At 39.7% G+C, this 20,779-nt stretch overlaps 2 protein-coding genes across 2 annotated transcripts in view; one reads left to right on the top strand and one right to left on the bottom strand.

Annotated features, from left to right (window-relative positions):
• NSMAF (neutral sphingomyelinase (N-SMase) activation associated factor) overlaps positions 1 to 6,413 on the top strand; it is a 42,528-nt gene extending 36,115 nt beyond the window's left edge. Inside the window, exons 28-34 of the mRNA XM_009332108.1 lie at positions 553 to 620; positions 861 to 984; positions 1,542 to 1,625; positions 2,659 to 2,809; positions 3,198 to 3,300; positions 4,322 to 4,431; positions 6,039 to 6,413. Coding sequence (XP_009330383.1) covers positions 553 to 620; positions 861 to 984; positions 1,542 to 1,625; positions 2,659 to 2,809; positions 3,198 to 3,300; positions 4,322 to 4,431; positions 6,039 to 6,133 — 735 coding nt within the window. The 3' untranslated portion in view covers positions 6,134 to 6,413. The remainder of the gene's footprint in view (positions 1 to 552; positions 621 to 860; positions 985 to 1,541; positions 1,626 to 2,658; positions 2,810 to 3,197; positions 3,301 to 4,321; positions 4,432 to 6,038) is intronic.
• A 3,497-nt stretch (positions 6,414 to 9,910) lies between these two features.
• Positions 9,911 to 20,779, bottom strand: part of SDCBP (syndecan binding protein (syntenin)) — a 14,781-nt gene continuing 3,912 nt past the window's right edge. The window contains exons 2-8 of the mRNA XM_009332082.1: positions 18,385 to 18,463; positions 15,715 to 15,824; positions 15,239 to 15,397; positions 13,587 to 13,762; positions 12,169 to 12,340; positions 11,514 to 11,605; positions 9,911 to 10,636 (exon numbers count right to left, since the gene is read on the bottom strand). Coding sequence (XP_009330357.1) covers positions 10,582 to 10,636; positions 11,514 to 11,605; positions 12,169 to 12,340; positions 13,587 to 13,762; positions 15,239 to 15,397; positions 15,715 to 15,824; positions 18,385 to 18,463 — 843 coding nt within the window. The 3' untranslated portion in view covers positions 9,911 to 10,581. The remainder of the gene's footprint in view (positions 10,637 to 11,513; positions 11,606 to 12,168; positions 12,341 to 13,586; positions 13,763 to 15,238; positions 15,398 to 15,714; positions 15,825 to 18,384; positions 18,464 to 20,779) is intronic.

The raw sequence follows: 20,779 nt of genomic DNA, 5'->3' as shown, positions 1-20,779 counted from the left end.
TCCAGTGATGGTAATGTAACTAAGCAGCTGTCCATAAAGCATGTTTCTTGTTGAGAATAGTAGAAATTAGATAGTTACATTTGTTGTTTGAAAGAGCTGAGCTGATAAGTAGCTGTCATGGAGAACAAACATCAAAGGAAACCTTCATTTTTAGCTTCTGTTAGCTGTTTGCTAACAGAATTTGCTGGAATTGACAGTAGCTCACAAGATGAAGAGCTGACCTGGTTACTCCTGAGTGAGGAATTACATACCGTGTCCTTGAAATACCAGCATCTTGAAAAAGGCAATTCATCAGTTCTGCATGTGTTTCTGAACTTCAGTGCTACCTTTATATTTACCAGGGCTTAAGTATTGTTGTTGTTCCGTGTCCAACCTATAAGGTTTTTCTTGATTAGTATTTATGTAACACCTTTATGTTGTGTGTATAGAAGATTAAAATGCTTCTTGTTCTCCAAAAGCATGTCAATGTACTTCTATTTGATTTGGGGTAAGAAATTGAACACTACTCTTTTTTTTTATTATTTAATTTTTTTATTTTTCTTTTTCTTACAGGCTTTGTCATCTTGTCTAATCTTACCAGGAGATACCACTGTCATAAGTTCTTCATGGGACAATCATATGTGTGTATTTACTTCCTATTGACTTTATTGAATTGCATTGAGTGCCTCGGTCATTATGTTTATGGTTTTAGGTAATGATACAGAAATTAATTTTTAAAATGCAGTGTCTATATTTCTACTTTTTTTTTTTCCAGTGGATTTCTGTTAGAAACTATAGAAGCAAAGTTACTTTCATCTATTTTGAAAAAAAACATTTCAGTTCTCTGAAGACTTAATGCTTTTATAACCTTTTCCTGTTAGATATTTTTATTCAATTGCATTTGGAAGACAGCAAGACATCTTAATGGGACATGATGATGCAGTCAGTAAGATCTGTTGGCACGATGGGCGTTTGTATTCTGCGTCTTGGGATTCCACTGTGAAGGTTTGTATATGGGTTTGTTATACTTCAGTAAGTATTTATAGCTAGCACTTGGTAATATTCAGCCAGCCAAATGCTTTGGTGTGGATGTACCTGTTGTACTAGCATAATAACTTAGCTAGTATCACAGTAAATTTATTTCTAGAATAACTTCATTTAGCTTTAGCTTTGAAACAGAGTTGAGATAAAGTTCTTCAGCTAAGTGGACCAGAAACTTGCTAATCTAAAGAGCATGCCTGCAGTTAGGTGGAAAGATAATTTGGAACTTAGAGACAGGAAAGAATTTCCCAAAGCCTTCTGTATATGGCTTTTTGGTAAGTATACATTCAGTGCAGTGATATACCCATACTTAGGCAGACTTCTGTAAGCTATCTGGAATCAGCATAGTCGTGTTTAATATGTGGCTCTGCTTAGGGTAAATGAGTTCAGGTGTCATTTGCTGTGGCTGTATTCTGCCACGTAGGCAAGGCCCATAGTTAACACAAGCAGCCCTCCTTGTAATGTGAGAATTACATTTACTCATATACTTCCTTGAGCAAACTTAAATATCTGTGTTGTAGGTGTGGCACTGTGTTCCTGGAGAGACCTTGAGCAATAAAAAACACCGCTTTGAACTGCTTGCAGAGTTAGAGCACGATGTTAGTGTAAGTATGTGGATAGAGAGATAGTATCTCAGAATATGAAAATTAATTGCTCATTAAAATCAAAGTCAAGATCTAGTGGTAAAGCACAAGGATTGGGTTAGGGGGCTGAGGGGGTGTGTTCTTTCGGGGAGTGTGTGTGTAGGGGTGTCTTGTTTTAGTTTTTTTTGTCTGATGTGTCCTGCACCAGTGTCTCCTGCTTCCCTGGTTGAAAGGTCCACTCCTGGGGACTGAGGCAACAGTATAAACAGAGGTCTCTTACCTTGTTTTGCTCAGCTTGTATGCACAAAATTCCAGGAGGGACAGGCAGGACTGGGGTTTTTTGTTTGCTGCTTTGTTTTTGAAAACAGACTAACATTTTTCAAGTATTTTCATTGTTACAGCTTCTTAATATATCTTTGCCAAAGGCAAGCAAATGAAAAAGAATTTGTCTGAGTTGTTTACCATGCTATAAAATATATTACTGGATTTCACTATAAATATATAAACACATTGTCTGCAGTAAATCATAAATGTGTAAATGCACACTCTTATTTATAGCCTCTAATGTCACTCTAGTAGGATATCTAGAATTACTGTGTTTTAAACCTTCTTAATAGTTAGTTTTTTAACAGGTCACAACATAGGCAAATACTGAAACAGTTCTGATAACATTTAAGAACTGTACCCAAGAGAATTGGAAACAACTGACAGCTAGGAAGTTCTTTAGAAGTAAAGAATTATTTTACCCTTAAGGGTAAAGTCTTGCATTTAGATGGAGAGTATGGGTACTAAAAGTAGTCTGAAATGTCAATTTGCATTCCTCATTCTGCAAAGAAAAAGCATTTTAAAATATCATCAAAGGGACCTATCTTTTTATAGGCAGGATTTTTAATAATTGTACTTAATTAAGGATGTTGCAGAATTAAATGTAAAAACTTTTTGTAAATAAAATATCATCTTACGGATAACGGGCTTGCTTTGTGTATGCTTAAAACCTGTCTCAAGATGGCTCACATAAAGGAATAGGAAAATCATGGGATGTTTAACTTCCTAGGTGAATACAATCGACCTTAATGCTGCAAATACTATGCTAGCATCTGGAACCAAAGAGGGTACCATTAGCGTTTGGGATGTTACTACAGCAACAATGTTGCACCAGTTGCCATGTCATGCTGGGACTGTGTTTGATGCTGCTTTTAGTCCTGGTACGTTGGATTTCAGTTTTTAATATGCACCACTGGGAGTTTCAAAGGGAATCTTATTCCTGATATCATGTAATATACCCTTGTTATTGGAATTACTACTTTAAGGGGGATGGTGAAACGCTTCGGATTGACACGCATCTCCGTTGTAAAGAATTCATTAATTGTATACAAGGCCATACTAGACTGTAGACCAGTGGTCTAGACTCTAAACCAATTCTGTTTTTCATTGCTTGCTTAGAGACTTAATTTACAGTAAATTATCTATAAATAAGTAGGTCGGGCAATGTCACATCCAACATGCTGTATCGCAGACTGCTTTGGTAGCTAGAACTGAATGTCTAAACATGCTTTTTGTTGTTTCTTTTGTTTGCTTTCTTCTTTTGTACAGACAGCAGACATCTACTCAGCGCAGGAGAGGACTGTTGTTTTAAAGTAATAGATGTACAAACTGGAATGCTCATATCTTCTGTAACTGCGGATGAGCCACAGAGGTAATTCTGAGAACAGATTATGAAGCTGTGTGGCCAACTTAGTTAACTGTGGAGATGCTTGATGGTTGGTGATAGCAGAATGAAAAAGGGCAGTAACACCAGCAACTTTGTTTTATAGAATTACTTTTTAAAATGCAAAGGCTGACATTCTAGCCTGTTGTGTGCATTATGATCAAGCTTTCCAAACTGGGACAAAACCAAACAAGTATCTAAGTAAATAACTCATGGGTTTTTTTTCAACAACAACTTTAACGTCCATAAAAGATGATGGGTGCTGTAGCTAACCAGTTCTTCCAGCAGCTGAGCTACTGAAATTTCTAACAAGGAGACAGTTATCTTACGTGAATCATCTCTGTCAATAATATTGATGATTTTTTATTTACCCTTTTTTTTTTGCAATGCTTCCTTTTTGTTTTGATAATCTAAGAAAAGATTGGCTACTATAATTAAAGAGTGGTCACTTTTTTTTCACAAACCAGAATGCATACAGTTCTTCATGGTTTATCAGGTAAACAGATGGAATACTTACTCAGTTATTAGAGTAAAAAAATATAGCAACCATACATGGAGTCCACTTGTTGGTTTCTTGTGTGTGTATATACATGAATATATATGCATATGCATGTGTATATATTTTTTTTTCTTCAGTTATTTCCCTGAAAGTCCTCTTTGCACTTCAAGTGATTGTTTCAGGAACATGAAGTGACAGAAGTGAAAGTGATGGTTCATGAGAGCACTTGGGTACCATACACATGTACAGCTGACTGGGTCCTCTTCTGTTATGGGAATATGCTTCACTTTTCTGCCAGGGGAAGGTCTGGCTGGGTCTAGGGCAGTCAGAGAAGCAAGTTTGGGTCATGACCCTTTAAAATAATTTGGGAATAATCTTTCTGGAAAGACTGTGTTAAAGGGTAGAGTTTCCTACGTCCATTTTCAGTTCTTTTTGGCTTCGTCAGTTTGGAAACGTTCGGCTCTCATTATACATAAGCTTGAAGTGAACTGATTTCAGACTTACTTGCAGGTGCTTCAAATGGGATGGAAATACCATCTTATCAGGAAGTCAGTCTGGTGAATTATTGATTTGGGACCTTCTTGGAGGAAAAGTTATTGAAAGAATCAAAGGACATACAGGTATGCCCGAACTATTCCAATTCTCAAATTGAATGGAAGACTCCTATTTTCCAGCTCTGTTAGTATTGAAAAGTTTGAGAGTCATCTGCTCAGTCAGTGGGCTGTTCTTGATGTTAGTTTTATCTGGAACACCAGAACTAAAAGGCCAATCTGTATCCTGGACTGCATCAAAAGAAGCGTGGCCAGCAGGTTGAGGGAGGGGATTCTGCCCCTCTACTCTGCTCTGGGGAGACCCCACCTGGAGTAATGTGTCCAGCTCTGGAGCCCTCAGCACAAGAAAGACACGGACCTGTTGGGGCAGGTCCAGAGGAGGGTCGCAAAAGCAATCAGGGGGATGGAACACCTCTCCTATGAAGAAAGGCTGAGAGAGTTGGGGCTGTTCAGCCTGGAGAGGAGAAGGCTTCAGGGAGACCTTATTGCAGCCTATCAGTACTTAAAGGGGGCGTATAAAAAAGATGGCGGCAGACTCTTTAGCAGGGCCTGTTGCGACAGGACAAGGGGGAATGGCTTTAAACTAAAGGGGGGTAGATTTAGACTAGATAGAAGGAAGAAATTTTTTACACTGTGGGTGGTGAAACACTGGCACAGGTTGCCCAGGGAGGTGGTGGATGCCCCATCCCTGGAAACATTCCAGGTCAGGTTGGACGGGGCCCTGAGCAACTTGATCTAGTTGAAGATGCCCCTGCCCACGGCAGGGGGTTGGACTAGATGACCTTTAGAGGTCCCTTCCAACCCAAACTATTCTATGATTCTAAAAGTAGGTCCATATGAGCCTCCTAGGAAACTTAATAACAATGGAGGAATGTTGCTGTTTAGAAGACTGACCAAAGGTAAAGGACTTGAGATTTTTCTACTTCACACAACATCACAAAAGTCAACATTTTTCTACTTCATAGCCCTAATGAAGTGTAGTATAGACTGCGTTGTATACTTTGTCAAAGTCCATCCAGACTGTGAGTCTTACAACAAAATAAGTTCACTAGAGAAGTTGTTTTGGATGGGGATTTTGGATAGGCTTCTTCAATGTATCTGTATAGTCTTCAGCACATTAGCAACCAAAATGCATGAAGGAGAAAAACTATCTATCTCAGTTTTATTCAGTTTGGTTTTTAAGGCTGCCTTCATGAACAGTTATTTCAAACTTACATACTATAAGCTTGTACTCTGGAACTTGACCTGTATAGAGATCATTCTGTAGCTAGAGAAATCTTTCAAGTGGGCTTCTAGGCATATGCTAGATGTGAATACACTTTTAATGTGAGAAGTCCAAATGGCAGAGTGAAAAATCTCACTTTCTAGAGTAACCTCCTCCCCTCATCCCCATGAATCCTTTAGCCAGTGTGCCATCTGTATTCTACACTGCAACTGACATTGTCCCTCTAGTACCCAAAGTCCGCTGAGGCGATGGAGCATGAGATCATTACTGTGAATAAGAGCAGCCACCTAGAAGGCTACTAAAATTCTTCTTAGCATAGGTGGTGTCAGTGTAGTCCAACCTAATGATCAGATGATCCTAAACTCTCTTAAAAAGATCTGTTCCATCATCTCGAGTACCTCTTGTATTTGCATTTGGATTTACTTGTTTGTTTGGGGTTTTTTCCCCCCAGGTGCTGTAATGTCCATGTGGATGAATGAACAGTGCAACAGTGTTATTACAGGAGGGGAAGACAAACAAATCATGTTCTGGAAACTGCAATACTAAGTGCCTTTCCCTCCAGACATTTAAATGAACTTTTATTTTAAACCAAACCTTTTAAAGGAACTTAACTGTGTGCAATGATGGCTGCTGAAGTTCAACCAGATAGGAAGCTTTGTTCAACTACAACTTTCTAGGTTATGGTGACTTCACTGAGAGCTCTTAACTTCCATAGTGTATGCAGTTGTTTTTCATGAACTATCATACTGAAAATGCTTGTCTAAAATGATATCTGAGATGAAATTAAAGACCTATTTTTCTCTAATTAAAGAGCTCTTAACTTGCAGTCATTGTTTGATTTATGTAGAATGCATCATAGCTTGCTGTTAGAACTGGTTTCAAAGAAGAAGCATTTGCATTCTTAACTTAAGAAGTCTTTAAGGATGCTTGCAATTTAGTGCCATGTCTCATGACATAATGTATGTACCTCTTGTGTAGTCAACCTTTCTTCCTAGAGAAGACGCATATGATGGTAAATACCGTTTTGAACACTAAGGCAGCTTGTTGTTCTGAGCAGTGGTCGGTCTAGTCTACTATCCGGTCTCCAAATGTGGCTATTTGCAAAGGCATAGAGGAGACTAAGATTGACTATAGAAGACCATATTGCTTTTTCCTATTGAAAAACAGCACTAATGTATTAGCCTGAAAGGAAGCCAAGCATAAAATTGATCCCCTAACAGAGAACAGTTACATGTACGTGTAATGTGTTGATATAAATCTTCCCCTAATACTGTGCCTGAAGTTAGTCTGTCACATCTTATGCTGTATTACTACTGCCTTTCATCCCTTCTCTTACTATCCTTCTCTTAATCTTCAGCATCTTCATGTTTTGTTTGGTATTCTCAACCTCTTTCAACTCAAATCATCTTTGGGGTGGAATTTAAATATAGCATTTAAACAGAGCTACAGCTCCTGGGTTTATCCAATCCCTTGTTGTCTTAACACAGCAGCAAAGCAGTGTTGCTTTCTCTGTAAGACTTAAGGCTATGGTTTCCTGCAAGGAGCTGTTCGGAAGTTAAAGACTTGAAATAATCTTTAAATGGCTTATTACAGCAACAAGCAGCTGCAGTTGTGATGTTGCCCCAGTGTGACCCAAGATCAGTATTTTTTCCTCTGATGGTATTCTCTGCTGCTGGTATTAAGATGCCCTGTCAATGTGTCCAGGACAAGCATTCTTCTGAATTATGTTCAGTCAGTCCTTTGTCTGTAGACATCCTGTCTAGGTTTTTCAGGGCACAGCTGTTTCTTTAGCATTGTTAAACAATTGTCTTACGGTTAGGGGCTGTTTTTTCATTCCTCTTTCTACTATGCTGGAGTTTGAACTTATTTTTCAATAAGGTAATGGCATGATGTTAAAGCAAACTGGTATTTCAGCTGCATTACTCACTTGACTTAGCAAATAACTAAATTTTTATGTAATCAGTGAGTGTGTTTGAAGGCCCAAGTGGCAAGAGGTTAAGCCATATCATGCATGCCTACTGTTACCAGGCTTAATCGTGCAGCACAATGTTTGGTGTCTGCCCTGTTTCTTCACCTTTCATTGTATTTATTTCCCAAATATATCTGTCTGTGTGTAGGCAAAGAAGATGCAGAAACCCACATTCTACACTTGCCTGGAAGTGTCTTAGGTGATTTCTGGATTGTGTTAAAAGCTTTTTATGTGTTAAGTGTGCCTATCGTTGCTTGTTTACCTCCACCCTATTGTATTTTGTCCCTGGCCCACAAGGCTTCGGTTTTCTGCATTACAGTACCAGCCTCAGTTTAAGAATTGCACTGTAACTTGTTTTACCTTTTAGCACATCCTATTTTTGTATTCTGTTCCTCCTAATGTGCAATTTTGCAAATCAAGTTGTACTCCAATGTGCTTGAGAATCACAAAGGAACTACCTGAACAATAGTAAACTTCACACCTGTTTTCTTCACACTCTACCTCAACTTTGGGCACAGCTGAGCTCCTTTGGCACTAGAGGGCCCCCTACTGATCTAAACCAGAGGAAAATGACCCTGAAGCCTGTGACCCCTGAATTTTGACTTAAGGGTATTTTCTCTCTGAGGTAGCTTAACTTTCTTTTGGTTAAATATGGATGCATACAATTTCATTGCCTAAAGCAGCCTTAGCTTTTTCTGGGGGGGGGAGACAGGGGGGGGAGAGAATATCAAGTTAACCCACTTATAGGTTATATTGTCAGTATGTTACTTGTTTTTAATCAGATGTGTGCAAGGAATTACATGTAGACCAATATTGTCTTGCAGCTTAACTCTTTATGTATGTACATACATTTAACCATAGCTTGCTTACTTTTCAATGCAAGCTAGTTTCTGCATGAAAAGAGGAGTTTTTTTGATTAGTTCTTGCACTTCAGGTTGCTACATGCTACAGCTGGAAGGAAAACACTAAATACTTGTACTGAAGTTCTACCCCTCTTATTTCCAATGGATCTCCACTAGCCCCTGCTGAATCATCTGCTCCTAAGTAAAAACAGGTTAGATGCAGAGATCAGCATTTCAGTAATACATTGTTTTGGGCTCCAGGGATTTCATAGCTAGGCAAACTAGCTTGCCAAGAAACTTAGAGATGACTGCTACAGGCCACAGCTCCTGTGACCATAAAGCTGAATCATACCAGTGCTACATGAAGTCACCCATTACTGCCAGTAAGTGCTTGCCACAGTGGTTCCAGAGACATATCATTTAGTAACCAAACAATCCAATTAAAATGGCTCCACTACAGCCTGAAGTAGTGTAATTGTTTTCCCTCAGTTACCATAACTGAGAAATTCATTTGAGAAATAGGAAACAAGACAGGCTCTTGACAGGCACAGTTGAGCTGACACTGCTAAACTTAACAGTACCCTGAAGTTAAGTAATCCTAGATTGCACAGCTGAACCTGGAACAGAGCATAGAAAAAGGGAATTGCCAAAACTGATATTTAACTTCAGATCACTTACTTAACTTCTTGAAGTTTCAGTTGAACAAGCCTATAGCCTTAGTCCAGTGGATTGACCCCAGCCAGGAGCTGAGCCCCCACTGAGTTTCTCACTCCTCTGCCCCGCAGCAGGATGGGTAAAAGAATCAGAACAGCAAAAGCTAGGAAAACTTTTGGGTTGAGATGAAAGACAGTTTACTAAGAGAAGAAGAAGGGGGGGGGCAGGGGGAAGAAGTGGTGCAAAGGCAATCACTTACCCCCTCCCCTCAGCAGACTGATGCCCATCCAGTCTCCAAGCAACAGCTACTTTGGAAAGACTCCCTCCAGTTCACCACTGAGCATAATGTCAAATGGCGTGGAATTTTTCTTCAGTCAGTTTGGGTCAGCAGTCCCAGCTGCGTTCCCTCTCAGCCTCTTTGGACAGAGTGAGAAGCAGAGAAGTCCTTGACACCGTGCAAGCACTGCTTAGCAATAGCAAAAACACTGCTGTGTTATCAACGCTGTTTTAGTCACAAGTCTCAAACACAGCACCATACCAGCTGCTATGAAGAAAGTTATCCCAGCAAGCTGCAACCAGTTTCAAAATGAAATTGCCACTATACAGTTAGTATGTCTTGTAGAACAGCTAGGCTGCTGTCCCACATGTTAAGCTGAAAGTATGAAAAGAGTTAAGGATATCTTGTCTGAAGTATCCCAGCTCTACCCTTTTCAAACATTTCAACATTGTAGGCAGTGAGCTATTTAGAAAGCTATTTAAACTGTACTTCCTCCCTTGCCTTTGTTGGTGGTGGAAACTGACCTCAACTGAACAAGCCTGGCTTAGCTCATCTTAAGAAGTATGCATGCACACAGTATCTAAAGTTTCAGTCGTTTATTTGGTTATTTCTGAATCCTTAAGAACATGGTTAAGGCGAGAGATAAGCATATTAGTTACAATTTGTATAACAAGTAATAAAAAGATTTGAGTATCTGTACACTACTTTGATTTAATACACTTACTTACTGAATGATGCCTTTAGCTATGTTCAGCTTAGCTGGCATTCTTGTGTAAACAGTATTTACTAGAACAAAAACTTAACTAGTACTAGCCATACTTCTAATACACTATTTCAAATCTACTCTTGCAAACAGAAAGCAGTAAAAATACTCATTTGTCTTAAACATACAAAGCACAGCATTGTTCTAGGTAACAACACGTAACTTTGCAAGTGATATCTGGTTCCTTTAGTTGCAATGGCTTATAGTAGTAAACTAAATAAAAGACCTACAAGAAGAAGTCTTAACACAATTGGAATTTCACATTTGTCAAGCATATAAGGCTACAAGTTTTACAGTTTGTGAATAAATGAGATATGTTGAACTGTAACATTCCCAGCCATTATAGATGCAAATGCATGATGCAGCATATCTTCTCTTAGCCTCCAGAAAGGCTCATGTGCAGAAGAGAGAAATCACTGAGTATAATAGCCCAAGTTTAGTGGAATCATCATGTATATGTACACACACACACACACACACGTTGCAAGTTTAGACTTCAGGAACAGAGTGATCCATCAGGCTTTTCATAATGCTAGTTGCCATCCTAAAGAAAAGGAAAAGGCATTCAGTTTTGTAAGACAACTGTAGAAGACCACTTAAAGCTTCTGATCACTGTATCTTTGTCATTGCTAGCCCCGTAATACAATTTAAAAGTTGGCCTTTTACTCCACTGTTTTTGACAACAAATATGTTGCTGCAGAAAGCTGCACCAAACTGCAGACACAGAAGAGAAGCCCCCGATACTCAACGTTTTTATTAGTAACAGAGCTGTGTTATCAACCTCTTTCAGGATGTGGGCAAGCGTGCAAGCAGAGTAGCATCACAAGTATGAGGGAAGGAGGGCAGGGGGAAAGGTGGCTGTTTAGACTGAAAACTGTTTTGTAGAAAGAGCATATCAAGTGGAGGGAAAAAAAAGACTCAATTATACCTGAAGCATTATTAATTTCTAGCAGCTTCAAAAACATATTTTTGCAGGAGAGATTTAGCTGTAGAAAGCCACTGCCGCCAAAGGATTAGAAAAAAACAACTATATGCTGCCAAGAATCATGTTTACGTCACCAGAATTAGTTGCACTAAAACCAACATTTTAGTTACAATGTAACAAATACTTGTGTTATCCAAGCGCTAGAAAGTTCTGGGAAACTCAAGTTTAGTCAAATTACATTTAGAAAAGGATTTTTCCAAGAGAAAAGGCAAAGGAGCATCACTAACATGATTAGTTTAAAAACAGAACCAAAACACGCCAGTTTGACTAAAACATCAGATTAAGCAAATTCTCAGACTCCCCCCAAGCCCTTGCCAGTCTTCATGTTAAGTTTATAATTAGGTCTTATCATGAGGACTTTTTATTTAACCTACAAAAAATAGTCACTGTCAACTTGATTATAATTAACACCATGGCTGCTTTGTTTATTACCTACCTCTTTATTATATACTCATAAATACTGGAAGGCATGACGGTAATGGTCACTACATTTCCAGCTGTTGCCAAGATGTCTGCAATCTGGGGGTCCTGTAATTAAACAAGAAGTCATATGAGCAGCATTACTCAAGCTGACTAACAACACAGCAGTTCCAGAGCTTTTTCTAGACACATTTCATGCAGCTTAAGAGACCCACAGCTCCTTGCTTGGAGTATTTAACCTTCAGGGCAAATCACTGAACCTGCAATACCACTTCAGAGATGTTTGGTTATCAGTATCTTGCACGAACTGACTAGAGAAGGGATACAGATGTTATACACAGAATTCCTACTAGAATTTGACACAGGCTGGCAGGAGGAAGCTTATTCTTTGTTTTGCCAGCAAAGTTGGACTAAAGATAAAAATTGAGGGTCAGCCTAGCCAGGTAGAGAGGAAGAAAATGAGTTGCCCTGCCTACAGATACAACACTGCAAAGAAGCCTCAGAACATACATGTCTCTCCAATCAAGTTAAGTTACCTCTTACGACTTACTTTCTCATTTTATGAACATTAAACAATATGTTACAATCCTTTTCCCTCTCCAGAACACAATTACTATACGCACACAAAAAGCTCACAGCTATCCACGCCTGCCACATACTACTTATCTTACCTTCAACCCGATTACATTCTGGCCATTAATTTCACAGATGTTGTGCTCGGTAAGAAGTCCGTTTCTCGCAGCAGAACTGTCTTTCACTATTGAGGTTATTTTTCCATTCTTGAATATGAAACCAACATGCCCTGTGCTGTCCTTATGCATAGTAATAATTCGTTCAAAAGGCCTGTAAGACATTTAAAGTGCAAAACCATGTTTTCAGTCTACTGAACCACACGCTATTTCAGCATCTTTGACTTAAAAAAAAAGTAATTGTACTCTAAAAGACTCATACATCAACTACAATGAAGAGTCATTGGGTTTAACTTCACTTTGTTAATATTGTTATATTAATATACACTTGTTATAAATCTCACGTTTTCCCTGTTCTACAGACATTTCACCATCTGGATTAATAATAATACAAAAATCCCATACAACATCCACCCACCCACCACAACCAACGGAACACCAGTGTCCATTAAAAATTAAGTGAAGTTTTCTCTACAAACGTTACAAGGTAGATAAAATAGCGCAGGCAGTTTTAACAACTGTGGGTAGACCACAGGATTCTGGACTACAAGGCTTCCCCAACAACATTTCTACCGCTTTACAGACAATAAACCTTTAAACTGTGTCTTAAAAAAGCTAGTAAATCCAGGAAGGGGGTGGAGAGTTGGGCACAGAAGTGGTAGACAGAGCAGGGAATCTACTACCCAAGTATTTTGATTCAATACATGATAGAAGTAGCTGCCCTGATAGAAGTAGCATGTCCTCCACTGGGTCAAACCTGGTTCTTGAACAAGAATGAATATTGAAAAGGCTCTGAGACATATACCTAGTCATATCATGTATCATCTGTCTTCTCATAGCCTACAGACCTTACCTTGAATCTGACCTATTATTACCACATACAACTAGCTACGAGCTCATTATTTAATACAATTAAAAATCTGCACTGGTTAATCAAGCATACTTTTAGTGAAAGTGTCGTTAATTCATACGTAAGCAACAGCATTCACAAGAAAACTATCATGCTAAATAAAAATGTAAATGTATTCATTAATACAGTGAACATTTTGGTACCATCTTTTATAGCTTTTTCAATTAGCATAAGCAAAAGCCAAGTTGTGTCCGAAAAAAGCACACTCTTGAATTCAGAGTTTAAGTTTGACTTGTGCTATCACTCATTAGTTTATGTTGAAAAATGTTCTGTCTCATCATGCCCAGGCAAGTGTCCACTGGAAGTTTACAAGTTAACAACTACTTTGACTGTTCCCCACAAAAGGGAACATTTCTGAGGATCTTTACTGTTGAAGAACACGGACAAATAGTTTTTGTTATGCCTGCGGTCCTGTTCAAGCAAGGGGAGACCCAAACCCCACAGAATTACTCTGAGGTGGATGACAATCCGTATCGGCAGTTGGCTTTACCTGTCCCGAATGATCATTGAAATCCTTTCTCCAGAAGCCTGTTTCAGAACTTTATGCGCTTTATCAGAACTCCATCCCGCGCAGTTTTCACCATTGATCTGCAGAACTTGGTCCCCAAACCGCAGACCAGCGAGGGATGCTGGAGAGTTTGCCTGAACTAACTGGACAAATATACCCTACAAGAGAGGAGAGAGAAAATAAGGAGGGGGGGGGGGGGGAGGGGCAGGGAAGGAAGTTCTTCCTTAAAGATGGAGACCAGTGACAGAACACACAGCCCTTTAAAGTTTCCCATTCTCTATGTCATACCAACCAAATGGACAGAAGGGCTTGCTACTTATCTCTCCTTAAGAGGCATTTTTGAAATTCCAGTCTGTTTCTAGATGTCTTTAAGAGACTGACAGATAACTAATACTAGAATAAAGTTCGGAAATGGGCAAATCTGTTCTCACTAGATCTCTAGACATTAAAAAAAAAAAAAAGAGACACGAGCATAACATTAAACCCTTACTCGAAGGGGTAAATACTATTCTGTTATAACAAGAAATCTGAACAACTGGATCAAGACAGGCTAGTGGTAAATTTGCATATCTCCTCGTGCATTTAACTAATAATTCTTTTGCCAGACATCAGAGTCTATATATAGCTGGAGAAATAGATCAGCAATGCTAGGAACTCTATGGCAGATTTTTCCTTCTTTCACAACCCCGTTAGTTTTCAACTTTTTATCAAGTATGACTTGCTAGCACCTCAGGTAAAAAAACCCAAGGTGTTAAAAAACTCTTTCTAGTCAAAGTACCCCTAAAACCCAAGTAAAGCATATCAAGGCAAACTGTAGATAATACTTGGGGGGGGTGGGGTGGGTAAAAAAAACTAATACACAAAAACACACACAAAACACACATGCTACTCCAAGAAAACTCCAGCATTTCCTGGGTTAGGAGAACCGCAAAAAGCACTTTAACTCTATACGAAACCTTGAGTACAATTTTTTTTTTTTTTATATTCTGATTAAATGGCCTTGCAAAAAAAAAAAAAAGAAAAAAAAAAGAAAAAAGAACAGAGTAGCATTTTCCATGTTGAGAATCAAAAGATACTGAAACAGAGAAGCTCCAGAGCAGGTTTAAGGATCTTCTTGCAGCTATGTTAACATTAAGGGAAACTTGAAAAAGCCTACTCTGAAATTACTCTTTACATATAGGTAAAATTATACCCTCACTATCCTTACTTTTCTCACCAGCAACACGCTGCAAGAATCTATAAAGGAGGAGCTACTTCTAAGCCATGGGTAGTTCTCTGCATACTGCTGAACTTGAAGTACTGCCCAGTGTTTGCACAAAGATAGAGACAAGAAGTCTTGAACTGCTAACAAGTATCACAGCAGCTCTGCAAGGACAATTTCATGCTCTGAAGTGAAAAAAAAAAAGTATTTTTCAGGTGTTATAAAACACCTGGAAGTAAATTGCTGCTGTAAATTTAGATCCTAGTCCAGACAGCTGGAAATCTAGTTACTGATCTAATAAAGGATTTTATAATGCTGATAATGGATAAGTGAGCACTATACAGAAGACAGTTTTGCGACCATACACTAACTTCACTACTAATTTAGTCCAGCAGTAGCATCTCTATAGGCAAAAGCAAACTTCTACACTTACATTGTCAACAGACTTAAGGCGAAGTCCAATTTTGCCATCTTGATCTTTACATAAAATTGCTTCGCGGATGCCTTGCTTAATTTCTGCTCTGCGAATTCCAATATCATTTCCAGTCACTGGAGCTACCATGTAATTAGTAGAAGGTCGTGTTACCAGTTGCTGATTAAAACAAAATAGCCAGACAACTTAGTTTCAACTTTTTAAAATGGCTATACGTCAGTTTATATGAAGTGATACTTAAAAAAAAATAAGAAACAAAACAAAAACCACACACAAATTAAGTCCCAACACCAGCTCTTCCCCACCCCCCCAACACTGGAAATATACTGTTCGGTTTAAGACCAGAGAAAAATAGGCACTGTTACTTAAAACAATTCATTTAGCAGTCAAGTATGGTACTTCAGACAAACAGTAGTCTACTCTCTAGAATGCTAGATATACTTTTGCTTTCTAAAACATGCTTGACTGGTACCTACACCTTGTGGCTGAGCAGCTGCTGCCACTGCTAAGTTCCTCTGCACCTCTTCCTCATTGAGGCTCAGGCCCATATACTGAGAAAGTTCTGGATACAGTCTGGGGTACAAGCCTATAGGAGAAAAACAAAACAAAAAACACGTCAAAACAGTTGTTGGTTTAACAGAACAAGCAGTTACTACTTTCATATGTACAATTACAATAGCACAAGATTTATGGAAGTAATGTATTTAATTTGAAAATTACGATGGAAGACCCCCACTTGAATCAGCTTAGAAGAGCAATCAGACAAGCAGCACCTCTGAGATAAAGAGCTTACAGAGAACTTCTAGTTTCAGTTTCTTAATTCATCCTTTACAGCACAAACATTAGACACATGGTGATAAGTTCCAGAAGCAATGTTGTGCTGCGGTCCGTGAAGACATGCCCTTGCTCCAAAGCTTTTGGGCAATTAGTAGGGAACTACTCTCCCTCCCACCCCCAAAGCAGGTATGCTGGAGAACACACACAAACACACACAGAGCGACCTTCCACCAAGCAAAGACAGCACTCGCAAGAGGCATCCATGCCAAGGCCACTCCAGATCCCAGGGCATGGTAAAGTTTCTGCAGAAGACAGCCTCCTCGCGGTAAGGTCCACAGTGCAGTCTGCTTGAATAGTCTTTGTAAGAAAGCAGCTGTCATTTTCTTATAGCTTCAAAATGAAGTTGTTTTAGACATGCCTCTCGCAACAAGACAAACCAAACACAGCCCTTAAAGTATCCAGCAGGAGATTCCCCTACGCCCGAGAGGAGCGGGGTGCAGGGCGTGGGAGGAAAGGTAGTTCAGCTGGCAGACTTGTCAAACCTTGAGTCAAACCACTCTGGAAAGAAGCTTGATATTGTTCTTGACATTCCACAGCTAATTAACTGGTGCCATTTAACAAGCAGCAGTTACAAGGACTCTTAGGAGTCCACCCGCCGTTCTCACCAAATCGGTGGGGACAGAAAAGGCTGCTCGGAGAGCAAGGTGGTGCAAGGGACGGCCTTGGAAGCATGCAGGCTCCCCAGTTCACAAAGCTCAGGTTTCTCGTGTTCATTTATGGGTACACGTATAAAACCAGCTGTTGTAAGAATCCACACTTGACCAGAAATGCAAAGTAAGTTTTCTGGAAAGGAACAAAGGTCATTGCAAGGTGAATTCCAGTAAAACGAGAGCCTTTTTTGCTCCTTAATACTTTCAGTGGTCATGTTTGCATGCTGCTTCATATGACAGCTGTCTGATCTTATTTCCAGATTGATCTATCAGCTTGTAGTTTCACCAATATTGATTAATAAGCTTTTAATGAGTATTTCTTCTATTTTTGCTTGCGTTTTCAAGCCCCTAGGATTATACACAACTAACGCTGCACAAGACTTCTGCAGCTACTTGATTTTTCTTTTGTTCTTCATCGAAGACCACCACACGGGATGCACTTTTGCTGACTGTATTACATTCTCATTCAAAACAGAGACTCCTCCAAATAGCAGAAAACATCCAAAAGCTCTTGATGTTGTATATTCTCCTGCCTCTGCCAGGACAGAGGTATTCCCAGCAGGTTTGGCACATCCTATGGATGGTGTAGGCCTCCCTTCCTTTGGGATATATTGATGATTAGTCACTCCAGCCACACACAGCTCCTGAGCAATTCACACACAAGGCGATGTCAAAATTATGTCATTTGGCCAGCACACACAAAAATTGCAGGAGAATTCAAACTCTGGACAGCAGAAAGAATGCTGCTGCCAAGAAGGGCCTGCTGAAGCAAATTTAAATCTGGTCTGTGAGGTTAGGCCAGGTAAGTATCTATTCCAGAAAGGATCTACGAGAGATGGCTCTCTGGTGAGCTACGCAAACTCCTGCCTTAAAGTCATCTTAGACACAGCAGTGCCAAGAGGAGAACTGGAGACAAAGTTACATCCATCAAGCTCTAATATCTGATCCACCAGCATTATTGACAGCTGTTCCAGCACTGCTGCTGGTCATACTGGTTAGAGGCTCTAGGTCTTAGACCAAGCATAACTCACTAAGCCAGAGCTCTGAACTCAAACATAACTCTGCACCTTTGTGGATGTATACGTGCATGGAAGAAAAGGAAGAGAAATGGGTACAAGTCATTCAGCTTTAAGTCTGATGGATTTCCCACCAGATATTTGATCCCAAAATCTGCTGGAAGCTTTACGTTGATAGCCTGACACTTCTCTGTTGACAGAGATTCGTGTTTGTTTGTTCCCAAGCAAGCTCACATAGAGAGGAAAGGCACTCAGACTCATGCTGCTCTCTAAAGCTTACAAAAAATACACTTAATAAATAAGGACAACTAAGTTTTTGAGGTAAGAGTTAAAAAGAGCTCAAATGGTAGCAACAACAGATCTTGCCATGTTAGGCTCACTTGGAAAAGGTTTTGAAGAGTTTGGAGAAGGGTTAGTGTTTGCCACAACTGCCTTTTATAAGCAAATAGTTTTTTGACTCGTATAGCGCCTCTACCCAGGTGGTTTGGGGCAAGTAGGTGGGTGTTGGCCTTTCCAAAAAGGCATGGTCTCACCCTTAGTAAATAGAATTACATACTTATAAGTATTTTGGACTGTTCTGTAACTTTAGGCTTTCATAACTGCTTTCCACAACGTTAGGATACTATACAGTACGTGAGCTTACCTCCATCATGAGGAATAGGAGCCGAAGCTTCAGACAAGATTGCTGGATTAGCTGGATTTGAAGAAAAGGCAGTCTGAGCCTAAAAGCAAAAGAAACTCTCATACATTATCGTGTACAAGAAAAATCTATGAGATCTTTATTATGCAGCCAGAAGACTAAATATTTGGGTTTTTTTTCCTGTACATGCTAGTTACTATTCATCTTGAAGCTCTGAAGTCCACGTTTTTCTTTGAAATAAATAACTTCAATACAATATGCTGTAGTAGTATCAAACTACTTTGGTAGATCAACTTGTATCTTCCTCAGAGATGAGGCTACAGTAATAATGCAGAAAGGCTTTACTGTCAATCTGTTCTGGTTTTGTCATTAAGCAAGTTAAAGAGCATAACATCTTACAAGACAAAGCTTTGTCAGCCAAGTTTAATGTAACTTTAAGCTTTGAGGTAAGACCTTTGGCAGAGTGTTTTGTGATTACTTTTTTCAGCTGGATGGCAGCCATTTTTATCTCTTCACCATTTACAGACGTTATTCATGAATTCTGCCACAGACCTTTACAGGTTGCAAGTTAAGTTCCACACAGTCCAATGCTACTAGTTTAATACCTTCTGAAAGAAATGGACCTTCTAAGATGATTTTTCTACAGAAGTTCCCACTGCAGTGAACACACTAAGCTTAGTTTCTATATTGCTTACTGACTCACAAATATAAGAGACCGTATTAAAGTAAGCCAGTTTCCTTCCTTCTCAATACCTCAGCTACTACTTTTTTGGCCTTGTGAAATCGTGACCAGTGAAAAACACAGCCTTACAGACGCCTGTTAAGTGTGATGGAAATAGCTATCCCAATACCCTTCCTGAGGTTGAATGTCAAAGGTGGGGGGAAATTACTAAATACATAGTGAAACATTATGCTGAACAGGACAAATAAATCATCTAACACAACATGACAGTCAAATTACTTAATGTTTTTAAGGAAGTCATGCTTAAAAATAGAAGACTTCGTAGTCCCGTACTGTCCAGGAAGTTGTTTTTAGAAAAAAGTTTCAGAGCAAGGATGACTCATTATTTACCGATATCAGATGTATGTAGAAAAGTAGCCTCCAACTCAAATGCTGGACAAAAAGAACAAGTTACAATATTTGATGTAACAAGTCTGTTTTAGCCAGCAGTCATTTTAATCTCACTCACTTCTTGTGGATACAGACTTTGTCTTTCAGTACTCTGCCCCTTTTCTCCTAAGAGTGCTCTCTGACATATTTAAAGAGACAGCATTTTTATAATGCACTTTTTGGGAGAGGCAAATGATTTAGCCTTTGCTACCAAAAACATCAGTGAAAATGGAATGGCTTGCTCTTGAAATAATGGTACTTAGCAACGACCCTATTTACTTCCCCTCTCTCACAGCTATACTCAGTAGACAGCCCATTACCCTCCTAGTTCCTGCTACGGTTGGTAGGAGCGCGATGCTGTCACGTAACTGCTGAAGGGCAATCTTCCCCATTGATGATGGCAATAAGAACACGCAAGACTCTACACTGGGGATCTGTAACCGAATGCTCTTGGCTTTAGCTCCCTTCTTTCCCACCCCCACATGAATTTTCTCACAGGCCATCTTACTTGACATCCCACTCAACAAGTGGTAGAACTTTGTGAAATTCTAATTTAAACTTTGAGCGGACAGTCATCTTTAAGTACAACAGCAAGCACCTGTCCTGCATGAACTGATCTCTAGAAAACTGACCTTTGAGACTACAGTGTCACCAACGATTAAACTAGCTTAAAAGAACAGTTAATTATGCTCCCTATAGAAACCTCTGTAGGGTTTACTCTTATTTGACTGCGAAACACCACAATAGACTACAGGTGTAATCAGATGAACAAGGCACTCTGCCCAAGTTCATAAACCCTGCTAGGCGTATGGGCAAGACGAGTCCCTGCTCTGGAAAACAACAGAACACAGAATCATAGAATAGAATCATAGTATAGTTTGGGTTGGAAGGGACCTCTAAAGGTCATCTAGTCCAACCCCCCTGCTGTGGGCAGGGACATCTTCAACTAGATCAGGTTGCTCAGAGCCCCGTCCAACCTGACCTTCAATGTTTCCAGGGATGGGGCATCCACCACCTCTCTGGGCAACCTGGGCCAGTGTTTCGCCACCCGCAGCGTAAAACATTTCTTCCTTCTATCTAGTCTAAATCTACCCCCCTTTAGCGTGAAGCCATTCCCCCTTGTCCTGTCACAACAGGCCCTACTAAAAAGTTTGCCGCCATCTTTTTTATAAGTCCCCTTTAAGTACTGATAGGCTGCAATAAGGTTTCCCCAAAGCCTTCTCCTCTCCAGGCTGAACAACCCCAACTCTCTCAGCCTTTCTTCATAGGAGAGGTGTTCCATCCCCC

The sequence above is a fragment of the Pygoscelis adeliae genome, unplaced genomic scaffold (assembly GCF_000699105.1).
Source record: "Pygoscelis adeliae isolate BGI_AS28 unplaced genomic scaffold, ASM69910v1 Scaffold98, whole genome shotgun sequence".
Lineage (NCBI taxonomy): Eukaryota > Metazoa > Chordata > Aves > Sphenisciformes > Spheniscidae > Pygoscelis > Pygoscelis adeliae.
This window is presented reverse-complemented; position numbering and strand designations above follow the sequence as displayed.